Source organism: Balaenoptera borealis (genome assembly GCF_965194805.1).
Source record: "Balaenoptera borealis genome assembly, chromosome: 9".
Taxonomy (NCBI): Eukaryota; Metazoa; Chordata; class Mammalia; order Artiodactyla; family Balaenopteridae; genus Balaenoptera; species Balaenoptera borealis.
This window is the reverse complement of record NC_138873.1, coordinates 48,146,295-48,158,959: the sequence shown is the minus strand read 5'-3', so window position 1 is coordinate 48,158,959 and position 12,665 is coordinate 48,146,295. Positions and strand designations below refer to the sequence as shown.

The 12,665-nt window shown below is 37.9% G+C and overlaps 1 protein-coding gene across 3 annotated transcripts in view; it reads right to left on the bottom strand.

Moving 5' to 3' along the window:
- Positions 1-762: 762 nt before the first annotated feature.
- LAMA4 (laminin subunit alpha 4) overlaps positions 763-12,665 on the bottom strand; it is a 147,271-nt gene continuing 135,368 nt past the window's right edge. For all 3 annotated transcript variants that reach the window (XM_082404711.1, XM_082404710.1, XM_082404712.1), the window contains 7 exons: positions 11,731-11,920; positions 10,478-10,633; positions 8,921-9,080; positions 6,821-6,951; positions 5,664-5,757; positions 5,070-5,189; positions 763-1,230 (listed from right to left, as the gene is read on the bottom strand). In XM_082404711.1, the coding sequence (XP_082260837.1) occupies positions 1,085-1,230; positions 5,070-5,189; positions 5,664-5,757; positions 6,821-6,951; positions 8,921-9,080; positions 10,478-10,633; positions 11,731-11,920 (997 nt within the window). In that variant the 3' untranslated portion in view covers positions 763-1,084. The remainder of the gene's footprint in view (positions 1,231-5,069; positions 5,190-5,663; positions 5,758-6,820; positions 6,952-8,920; positions 9,081-10,477; positions 10,634-11,730; positions 11,921-12,665) is intronic.

The following is a 12,665-nucleotide window of genomic DNA, read 5'->3' as shown; positions in this document are numbered from 1 at the left end:
TTTATTCCCTTAGTAATTCCTCAAAATACTTTATACTCCCTCCCCATACCCCAAAAGTCACTCCTCTTACGTACCTTCAATCCTGTTGATATGAGGGTCTATTTTCTCATTTTGTCTTCATTGTTGATTATCTTTTCATGTATAATGCTTTTATTTCAGTCTCTATATTTTAATATTCTACCAGCTAGTCAAGCCTACTTTTCCTTTTCTAAACTTTATTAATATATATATATATATACCTAAAAAATGATTATAAAATTTTAGAAATAAGACTAGTTGTGTTGCAGGTATGTGGGAGAAAAAACTTTTAATAAAAGGACTTTTATACTTTTAAGTGGAATTGTATGACTTTGTCTTATTCTCTTTGCTATAATGTCCTTCATGATTCCTGCAGAACACACAGTAACAATATCCTACAAGAACCTCCCCTCATGCACAATTTTATTTTTCTTTTAAGGAAGAAAGGAAAAAAAGTAGGCATTTATTCGATTGAGGCTTTCTTTTTTTTCTCTCCTGGAAACAAATTATATTACCATTTTCTGATACTTTGTTAGAAATTTACTTTATTAAACCTTGATAAAACTAAAATATTCTTGCTATACTGATAGACCAAACAAAAGTGCTAAAAGTAAATCTATAATCTAATTTTAGATTTTATGTAAATTAGTAAATCTTTTCAGATAAAGAAAGTATACCAAAGATATTTTGGTATAGGCCGAATGTTATCTTACCTAAATGAAAGATGAATCTGAGAATTCTAGCCACGCTTTAAAAATGTGTGCCAGTGTTTATTTAGAATCCCTTCTATTTTATTAGACACAGGAACAGTAATTTCACCAGCAGGAAGTAATACAATACAGGTAAGTTTAACGCTCCTTTGATTGTTATCCATGGCAGACATTTTGGATCCAAGGTGTAAGAATCCAAATAAGAAATAATAAACATCCAGTCCCTGATGATTCATTTAAGTCCTGCTCAACTAGATGAAAGCTTCTACCAAGAGGAATAACTGCCACTCCTCCTGGCTGGCTTTGTGTTTCTTTCAGTGCTCTGAAGAACTTTGTACTTGAGTAGCTCTGCTGTGTCAGGCTGCTGGACAGGAGTTGATGCTCACGGCACCGCTGACCAGGGCTGCTTTACTGAAGCTCACTGGGCGCCCGTCAATCACAAAGTGACGGATGCAGCCTGTGAAGGGTCTGCCAGGGGCCAAGCGTGGTGTCAGTAGAGACTCTGGAAAAAGAAAGAAATGAACACAAAGACTGCAGTTGAGATGTTCCAAGCCCAAATATTACTTTGTGGCAAAAATATACATCATAACCGCTCACATTATCAAGATGATTTACATGTCAAAGACGGAATATAGTAATAATTTACGCATTTTCTCAGAAACATCTGCTTTTGAAGTAATATGAACATGTAGTAATTTTAAAGTTTTGCCATGTTTTCCATGATCAAATTTCAGAGTATAATTCAGCTGTGTATTTACCATTGAAATTTACCACTTACAAGTAAAACCTCAGCAGTGAATTTTCAGGATCTACGTATGCTTTTGAGTTAATTTCACCTGGACCTCACTTATTTTGTGTGCTTTACTGAGACAGAGGAAAGAAAATTTAGCTTCCAAACTCTTCTTGGAATTGGTTAATGTTTCTGTTTAATCTGTATCATTACCCTTCATCCTTAATCCTCCACATTTTTGCCAAGCTCATAAAATATAATGAGAAAATAATGAATTCAAGTAAACTAAATTTTAATTTTTCTGAGCTCAGGGCTTAAGAACTATAAATAGGATAATGATAACTAGCCTAGTCTTTGTGTGGCTACAGGTGCCCTGGGGTATGCCAGGGGAATTTTCTCCCATTATCTTAATTAGAGATCTAGAAGAAGACTTGATGCTTATTAATTGTACAGACACAATTAAATGTGTTGAGATGATAGACGCAATATAATTTAAAGCAATTTAGAGAGCTTAGAAATATCATGAAATTAAAATCTATTTAGTGAAAGCTTATTATTATGTACAAAACAGCTATGTGAGCAGTAGCAGATAAAAGATGGAAAACACTTAGAAATCAGTAACTCAGGAGGGAAGATAAAAAAGGACAGCAAATTAAATACCATCAAGCAGCTGTAATAAGTTTTCCAAGCAATGTAGATTAAGAATATGCAGAAGCTTTGTATTGAAATAAATCATGGAAATAACATTTCATATTTAGAATGATAATTATCAAGTCTTAGATGTAGAAGAGGCCTAAGAGATCAATTCCTTTTGTCTCTAGATTAGTATGACAATATATATTCTTCAAGCCTGTTTAGTGTACTTCATCATCAGAATAAAGATGAACAGGAAAGAATGTAAGGGGTAGAAACATCTATTTCTTCTGTTCATTTTGGATACTAGTTTTAGAACATGGATTTTGATTCTGCCCAAGCTTACCACCCTTTGGTTCATGGGGGACAAATTCTAGAGGAAATAGTTCATGTAGAAATTATGGTCTGCATAATTCACTACACAATTTATTGCAGTAGTGACAATAAAGTGCCCCAGAACCCTAAGTAATTGATTGATAAAATCAACACATGATTTTAAGAGCAAACATTCTGCAGGTTGAAAGCTTGACTATAAACAGAATAATGCAGGATCTTCAGTAGAGGAATGAATGGTCCTTAACTCAAAAAATTAACTTCTAATTTTGATTTTTAAATGATCATACAATGAAGTTGAATTTTCTGGTATAAAGTTCATCGGATTTCAATACATTAACTTTTTATTGATAGAAACAATGTGTTACCAGGGTTCTGCCTGGTATAAGAGAGCTGGTTGGGATTCTAAGAGATTTCAGTGCATATAGGGGTTTTGTTTATGCCTAATTTCCTTTAGTTATTCTTTTTCATGCCCCAGTTTCTGATATGATTTTAGTGGAATTGATCTCAAACAGCTCAAAATTATGTGATTAATGATGTTCGGCTTAAATTATAATTGCTTCTGTTCTAGGCTTGCTGGCATGATTCGTAGATGGAATTAAAGGCTGCAGTGGTGCAGTGGGCTGGTGGGTATGCCTTGCTAGTTCCTGTGTGTTGGCTCATTAGCTAAAATTTGCTATTCATTGCATGTCTCAGGCAGGCAGAATTTGGCTTCAGGTATATGTTGCCCACCCAGTCTGTAGAGCTTAGCAAGTCTTATAGTGAGAGATGATGGCAGTGTGTAATGCTGGGATGAGACTCTGAAAACAAACACAAATCAGAGAGACAAAAATTTGTTTGAATGAGAGACAAATATTTGTTTGATATAGTAAGCACTCTGGATGCAAAGTAAAGAACAAATACCGTAACTTCCATGAGCCCACGCTTGTTTTGTTCATCTCCTGGAGCCTAGCACAGTGCTTAATAGACACTCAATACATATTTGTTGTGTGTTGAAGTCGTGTTCTCTGGCAGCAAGGAGTGTACAATTTAAATTCAACAATATTCTGCAACAAGTGCCACAAAGGTGGTATGCATAGCACACTCTAGGGGGAGGGGGGCATGTGTGTAAGAAGTCTGAGCTGGATCCTCAAGGTCAATAGGAGTAAAGTTGGGGGAAGAGTGGGAGAAGTTGTTCCTTGAAAAGGTACTAGGGGAGGCAAGAAAGAAGAACATCTTCCAGAAACTGATGCCTTGTGCACTTGTGCAAAGGCCTGGAGCAAAGAGACCATCATTGAACATCTAGAGAACTGCAAGTCCCAGAAGGTAGGGGGAGGCCCCAGAGGCAGGGGCAAGGTGGGGGCAGGGGGGGCAGATGATCAGGACCTTGCATGCCAGGCTGACTTTGATCCTGTAGGCACTTGGGAACCTGTGAAATATTTTAAACTATGTTGTGATTTCCAGGAAGAAAGCAATGTGCAGAAATGGAGGAACTGATAGGACACATCTTCCACACTGTACCTGCATGAAGTGCAATGTGGTCTTTGGCAGTATTTCTTTCAGAACCGAAGCCTGGAGCAGGAGGAGAGGACTGAGAAATGGAGATGGGAGTGGATAGTGGAAGTAAAGGAGAAGAAGGGTTGCTTTTTGAGGGTCTCAAATATTTCATCAGTGAGTTACTGTTATTGTCTATACTGGTATTTGAAAAATTGATATTACAAAGCAGAAGAGTGCTTTGTTGCTACTATTTTGTGAGTACGCAAGACTGGATGCTTAATCTTTCTCACTCTCTTAATTAAAGCATTATTTGCCTTTACATGGGTCAGTCTAAAATAGTCTAGTTAGGATGCAAGGTAAAACCATGTTAAGTTCTTCCTTAAAATCCCCACCAAATTCCAGATGTAAAAGCTTGATTTTTCCCTCTTGCTACCTTTATCATTCAGTTTTTCCAAGTTAATGAAGTGTGTGAAACAATCACTTTCAACATAAGGCCATGGTCCCTGATTCAGAGGTTTAAAGTAATTGTGGAGGGTCCATAAGTGTCCTGTCACCATCCTGGATTATACACCATTCTTGGCAGATGACAGCAGTTATGTCACTGATGATGTTTACAGAACTGCAGCTGGGAACCTCTCAGGGAATGTGACTGCATAGGAACAACAGAACTTATGGTCTGCAGCTGTTTTCACATTTCAAACTAGTCCTGGTCGGGAAGAACTGTGTATTCTCTCTTAGTGTGGAAGAGGAGCAACTTTCTGCAAACTTTTAGTCCTCCAAGGTTCTTTCTCAGATCCTAGAGCAGCAATAGTGCATGAGTTTTCTTTGTGTCAGAGATAAGATAGAGTGTGTTTCACTGTGTGTATGTGAGGAGGGTAGGTAAAGTGAAGAGAAAAAAATTAAACAGATACAGCAGAGGGAGAGAAGTTATCTATTGGTTAGAATGCTGTGGTGTATAGTTCTTATGTGTTACTTTGTTTTGATCCTTGGATAAGGTTTCATAATTGTCAGTACACTTTTTCCCATGAAAGGATATTGTATATAAAATCCTTTGAGTTATTAGGTGAATTATGAAAATACATAGCTCAATTCTTAATAGTATAATAACAGTTATGAGAACTTAGTGTCTTTTTGGATTTGGAAACTTGTCACTTTTAAATAACTCTTACCTGGAACACCTCCAACAAACACAGGCTCCCTGTGATCAACTGGTTTTGGATTCAGGGGTCCAACCACGTGGTTCACTTCAGAGTCTACATCCAACTGAACCACATTTGAATCTCTAATAACTGAAATACAGGGAAAAGAGTGGTCATAAGTGACACTGAAGGGATTAATTTTCACATGAAAGGTAATAATTCATTACAGTAATGGCTTTTATTTATTCCGGAATAAACCATACACTTTCCTCTAATCACTGAAAACATCAATGTCTAACCAAAAAATAACTAACATTTTCCTTTGAAAGGGATAATATTTAGGATACTCTTTCTGCTACTTTTTTGCTCCATAAGGTATGCATTATTTAAACAACTCCCGAAGACTATTCTGGCAGCATTAATATTTTCAAATCACATGTGGATTCAATATACACATTTTAGTACAGTAACATTTGATTCTCTTTTCTTCACCACTTTTAGACTGTCATTGATTACCTATTCTGTCATATAAGTTATAGTCTAAGTTCTGCCAAGCCATCATGCCACAGGTGGGTGTGTAGGCTCACTTTATTAAGGAAACCCAGGACATTCAGCTTTTCTCACCTGTAATTCTGTGCCATCTGCCATCACAGAGACTCTGCTTGGGTGTCACTAAGGTGGAAAAGTCTCTGATACCATTATTGACTTTCACTATGACCTGAAAAAGACAAGGCACATTGTGGAATTTAATTTCATTTCTCCTCATTGTGATAAAATGAAATTTCTTACATTTACCACAGGGAAGCAGAACTTTTAACAGCCAGACATGATTAGCTTTGCAATTTGAACGCAAGGGGTCACTCTTTAGTAGGCTACAGAAAGTTTAAACTGTTCCTCAGACAGAGAACAAAATAATGACACAGGAGAGAAGAGGGGGCAGAGGAACAGTAAGATAACACAATGAATTCCTTTAATTTTAAAGATGAAATGTGTTATACAAGGCAGGCTAAGGTACTGATGAAGAGCATGGACTCTAGGAGCCAGACAGCCTGGGCTCCCACGCCAGCGCTCCCACTTACATCACTCTGTGCCATGTCTTCTCATTTGCAAAATAAGGGTGATAACTGTAATACTGACTTCATGGAGCTGCTGGGGGGGTTAAATGAGTTAATCCATATAAAGCAACTGGAATAGTATCTGACACACAGTAAAGCACCACATAAGGATTTGTTTTATTATTATATGGTTTAATAGAATATACGGGAACTCAAACGAAAATCAGTTATATTAAGTTAGGGACATCATTGAAAATATGCTTCATATTTATTTGAGTACTCTCATGAATGTTCTTTAGTAATATTATTTAAGGATGAAAGTGGTGTTTAATTATAACAGAATTTTTTGTTTTTAGTAGTTGAAAATATGATATGCATACAGATTATAGAGGGATGTTTTAGTACTTGTTGGTTTTGATAGTTAACATGTTTGCTGCTTCCATTTGTTGTAAAAAATTTCTCTTCCGATTCTTTTGTTAAAACCTTTTAATTATTGATTTTTGCCACAATTTCATGGCTCTTTGCTCTAATCAAATCAATTCCCAACATATGAATCTGAATCCAAATATTGCCTGTGTTTAAATTTTATGTTATACCTTCCCTGTTGTTTGTTCTTTCCCCCAGTTAGGAAAGATTGATGAAATAATTCTGTGAAATAAATCTGCTTCAGATCCAGAATCCAAGATCAGAGGAGACAGACTGTTAAGACAATTTTTAACACACTACCTGCCCATTTTTCATGTGAACATTTAGGTACTCCCCATTGACACTGTGGCCGTGAACAAGGGTTCCAGAACTGCTTCTGGGACGGACTTCAAATGCAATCTCAAACTTCAATCCAATATTGAAAGACTCATCTATGGAGAGAAATACTATTAGTTCTCAAGAACAGCAACCTAAATTTTGTAACCATGGTTTGATTGCAGGTTTTTGTATTTGTTTTTGAAAGTTTGACGCATTTTTCAATAGGTAAGCAGAAAGTGTTGTTTTCCATGTCAAACACACTGTGGAAAGCTCCATGGGGGTCTGAGATAACTAGCACACCACTCCTGCTCTGGGGCCTGGGGAGGAAACAGCTTGCTGAAAACACAGCATGGCTATGTGAGCACAGGTGAGGAGAAATTGATTCCAACTAGCAGGACCATTTAATACTTCAAAAGTGAGAAGGAGGAAAGAGCAAACTGGGAAGAGTGAGCCGTCTGAACAAAGTACAGAGGCTGGAACATTTGGGGAGCACTGTGGATGCCAGTGTGGCTGGACTGTCCCCTGCAAGGGTAGAGGGAGGCAAGGTGAATGGGGAAGGCTGGTGGGAGCCACACTGGGAAGGGCTCTAGTGCTCCAGTATGGAAGGTAGACTTGACTTTGCAGTTATTGAGCAAGGGTGCTGACTTGATGAGATCTGTATTTAAAATAATTCTTAAAAAAGTAACTGGTGCCAGTGCTGCAGAGCATTTGGGAGGAAAAACAAAGTGAGAGCAGCAAAAGCAGTTAGGAGCTGTTATTGCAGTGATGCAAGAAAATGAATTCTTCTTAAGACTAGCTGGGTTCACTCCAAGAGACTCATTGCAAACCTGGGCATCTTAATAATGTTCACTTGACGTGTCTCCTCATAAATAACTTTTTAATTTTTCCTGCTATTAATTAATGTTTATTGAGAACATAAATTGTGCAGGTTGCTATGCTTTTCAGGCTGTCCAAGTCTTTGAGTTCTTATCACCGAAATTCAATGAAGGGTGGAGAAATGTGCCTGTAGGTGTTTTAGTAGGGATAAAGGAGGAGAAAGGAAAGTAAAATCATGAGCTAGACAAAGAGAGGATATATTACCTCTGGTTATTCTATTGGACATGCGGGCGGTTTAAGAAGGAATACTTGGCTGCACTGTAATGTCTTTATTCAGGGGATGTTGAGGGCAGGGAACATGTGGTTTTATACCCTTCTCCTATCTTCTTTCCCAGCACCTGTCCTGGTACCTTCCTCACACCTAATGGTTGCTCTATAGAATGTTGGTGGAATGGATTGGATGGTCATTGTGTGCAGTCTGTTTAGGATTTTATTTATTTATTTTTTGGAATTATTGATGCTACTTTTTTTTTTTTTTTAAAGTCTTCACTGAATTTGTTACAATATTGCTTCTGTTTTATGTTTTGGTTTTTTGGCCATGAGGCATGTGGGATCTTAGCTCCCCGATCAGGGATCGAACCCACACCCCCTGCATTGGAAGGCGAAGTCTTAACCACTGGACCGCCAGGGAAGTCCCAGGATTTTATTTACTTATTTATAGAACTATTATGTTCCATCACCTGGCATAGGGACTGTCATACCAGAGGCACACAATAAAAACTTTGTTGAATGAGCGAGAGAGTAAGAGTTGAGGAGAATAAAAATCCAGAAATAAAATGTTTTTAGGATAGTGTTGTCTGCTAGAGTTGCTGGCAAGGGGAAGAAGTGCAACTTTCCTTAGTAGGAACAATGGGTGATGCTTAGAGGGAGCAGAGAAAGACCTAGAGACTGAGGTGGCCAAGAGCCAACACAGGTTAGACCATGGTGCAGCACAGGAAATTCTAAAGGGGCCAAGATGGTCTTCCTCCAGAGGTTTGGCAGCTGTGGAGAAGCACTGGCTGGGGAAAGCAAACAGGGATGGGCACGGTCCATGTGTCTAGTTTGGAAGGTAGGAGAGGAGAAAGGTGGTCCTTATGGAAAGAGGCCATTTTCTAGGGCTAAGTGAGTTAGATTTTCTGGTTTTTATCTTTGGGCCCAATATCCCTGTTAGCCACCTCTAGGAAAGAAGTATTTCATGATTCATGTTTTAACATAAGTCACTGTTACCTAGAACCACGTATCCTCCTTCTGTTGAAAAGTATGTTCCTGTTTCCATTGGGCCTTCAAAACAAGGAGTCACGCTAAATGTCTGAGAAGCAGAGGTGATGGAGGCCCCATTGAGCTGGAGATTGCTGAGGCAGCCACTGAAGCTGTAGACTGAGTTTATCTGAGAGAAGAAGACATTTCTTAAAATCCATTTTCTCAACACTCACAGATGTACCAAAGGGAAACAAAGTGAAGGGATTTGAGTCCAGAGAGAAACCAAGTAATTTCTTGCCTTATTTATCTTAGCTATCTGAATGATCAACTACCTTGCCAGGTAGTTGCTTTATAAGTAGCTCTTTGAAGCTCGAATTTTGTATTTGATAATGACAGCCTACCGTAATTAAGGTAACGAAAATTTTTACGTTTTTCAACACAAGGTAAATTGCAGCTATGGTTTTCAAATTGAACATTAGAAATATCCTCGTTTGTTTCTCTTCAAGAAGAACAGCTGTGCCCTAGATCACCTAATGCTGATGAGGGCTAGCAAAGTTCTTAACTGTTAAATCTACCATGGTTAAATAAACAGTAGAAAGCTTGCTTCATTGTTTTGTGGTTGAGCATTTATCATACTACAGAACATGAAACACGGGCCACTTGAGATAACTGATTTCACACTGCTTTGGAAATCTTTCTTTTAAAGAAGTTATCATGGAATTGGGGGTACTTACCTAAAATTTAATTAAACATGAACATTTTCCCCCTTTTTTGCTTTATCCACATATATTAACGGATCTTAGAAGTATATTAATTCTTTGTGTTAAAGTCAAATCTATATTTATGTTAAAAAAACTTAGTCCTTTGATGCATTCCTTTATTGCTAGATAATTTTTAAAGGTCCAACATTTTAAACTTTTAAATTACAAAAATAATGTTGTTGTTGTTTTCTACTATATCCTCACGTCTCCCCAGGGGTAACCACATTTCCTTGCACATTTACAAATTGTGTGTATGTGTGTGTGTGTGTAAGAAACGAAAATGAGATCATAGTTTACATAAGGGCCTGAAAGGTTTTTTTCATCCAATAATATATTGATATAATGGAATGACTTGCTTTCTTTTTGGGGTTTTTTTTTTTTTTTTTTTTTTTTTTGGCTGCGCCACACGGCTTGCAGGATCTTAGCTCCCCAACCAGGGATTGAACCCAGGCCGTGGTAGTGAAAGCACTGAGTCCTAACCACTGGACTGCCAGGGAATTCTTTCTTGGGTATTTTTTTAAGATTAAAAGTATGGGTACTTGCTGAACAAATAAGCATCTCCTTGAGACATAACTTTTCATGACAGTTTATATCTCTGAAACATTTTCCATCTCACCTCTACCCTAGAATCAAAAGATCACTCTGGGCTTTGTAATGTCATAGGGTGGACAGACAACCTCAGGACAATACCCACTTATGTACCCCATCTCCAGCCAAACTACAGTTTTACTTTTGCCAGTTTCCTAATCGCAAAATGAGGGCTAGATTAAATGATCTTCCAGCTCTAAAGGTCGATGGCTCTACCTGGTCACGCCTGGCTTACCTGGACATTTTTCACAGCCTTTCCAGGAGCCACACCTCCCAGATAAATAGGACCCTTGATTTTCCAGGTAGCTCCAGTAGGGGGAAGACTTTCTTCTAAGACTCGAAGACCATCAATTATCAGCCGGCCGCTGCTTTTTTCCCGAATAAATATCACCTGGATGGAAAGAAGGACAATAGAGAAGGCTGTGTTGCCTCTCCTCCCAACTTTGCTACTGCAATGCCACAGAAGTTCTTTAAAAAAAGTGGTCCTGGGCTTCCCTGGTGGCGCAGTGGTTGAGAGTCTGCCTGCTAATGCAGGGGACATGGGTTGGAGCCCTGGTCTGGGAAGATCCCACATGCCGCGGAGCGACTAGGCCCGTGAGCCACAACTGCTGAGCCTGCGCGTCTGGAGCCTGTGCCCTGCAACGGGAGGGGCCGCGATAGTGAGAGGCCCGCGCGCCACGATGAAGAGTGGCTCCCGCACCATGATGAAGAGTGGCCCCCCCTTGCCGTAACTAGAGAAAGCCCTCGCACGAAACGAAGACCCAACACAGCTAAAAATAAATAAATAAATAAATAATAAAAAGAGTAGCTATTAATTTAAAAAAAAAAAGAAAAAGTGGTCCTTTCTCTGAAGGTTAGGAGTCTCTTCCTTTAACGCTTGATTTAAAGTTACAGGCTTAATTTCTGAATACAGCTTATGTTTAGCAGAGTTCTCTATGAGGCTCTGCCCAGCTGGCCAGCCCACATGCTCTCTCTTGTAAATTTAATTATAATTAATTGTAATGCAGCTGACATTGCTTACTCTTTCCACTATATACACACTGAATTGCTTTGATATTTAGGTTATTCTACCTGTTGTATCCTGTCGTCCTAACAGATTTACTCTTTGTACCTTCCACAGCTTAGTCCACGAGACACTCAGCAATCATTGAAAATTTAGAACATTATAGGCAGTGGAAAAAAAACCCAGTCGAGCGAAATATCCTTAAAAACCAAACTTCGGTTTATGTTGGCCATTGATCTTTTGTTTAAAATAACTGCACTAAAAAAAAATTGATCTGTAAAAAAAATTATACTCAGACTGTATTTCTTTTAAAATAATATGATTCAAGATTTTTATAATGAATTAATGGAAGTTTTGAAATTGAACATATAGCAACAGAATTTTTAAATGGATGTTTCTAGAAAAACCCCTAGTGGGTATTAGTGTCAGTCCATTTGACAGTGGTGGACATTTGCTGATAATAATATTATCTGCCTTCAACTTACATCATGCCACAAACCATCATTGTATTTCTCTTGGCTTCTAATCTTCAGTTTCTTGTGGCCAACATTAAACATGAAAACCAAGCGGCCGTGGGCTAAGAATAGAGCCATGAAGTCATTCTCTTCTTGATCCGAGACATAGAAAATCATCCCATGGGAGGAACGTGTTTTCAGACGAATGGAAAACTGGGATCTGGTAAATGAGAAGAAAAAGCTTACCACCTGTCAAAGGAGACTGAGGGTGATCTCTAACTTCCCAAGGCAACAGAGTGTAAGAAAGACTAAAGCCATTTGATCTAATCCCAAGCAACATTCTTCTAATTATTAGTATTATTAGAAGATTAGAATAGAATACTATTAGATTAAAGATTAAATTAGAATACTAACATTCTTAGTATTGTTAGTGAGTATCGGGTAAGCACCGCTAGTTCAAAAATGTAAATCCTTCTCCATTTCCTCACACAACAGGGATACATCCCACATTTAAGAAAGCGTTGTTTCAGTAAAGGATAATCTCATGTCTTCCTTTTAAAATATGGTTGCAATTAGTTTAGTAAAAATCTTTATGTTAAAGAAGCTTCATGTGGACAAAATAGTAGTAATTAATATGCATATATAATTTTGCATAGAAACAATATGTGTACTGTCTAAAATACAGATTCAATTTTCTCCCTGTAAAAATTAATCGATGGATATCACATGCTAAAAACAGCTACCAGAATGTGTAGAAATTAAATAAAAATTTCTAGAAATTTAGCTCTAGGCCATAGGTAAGATACATTTATGAGGCTAATTTCCAGTCTGATTAACTCTAAATTTTTCCTGAAGAATACAAAATACTGATTCTGCCCATTAGGAAAACAGGAAATTAGAAGGCATTAGGAGTTTCTTATTGAATGCACTGCTTGTATGAATGTTTGAAAGAGCTATATAAGACC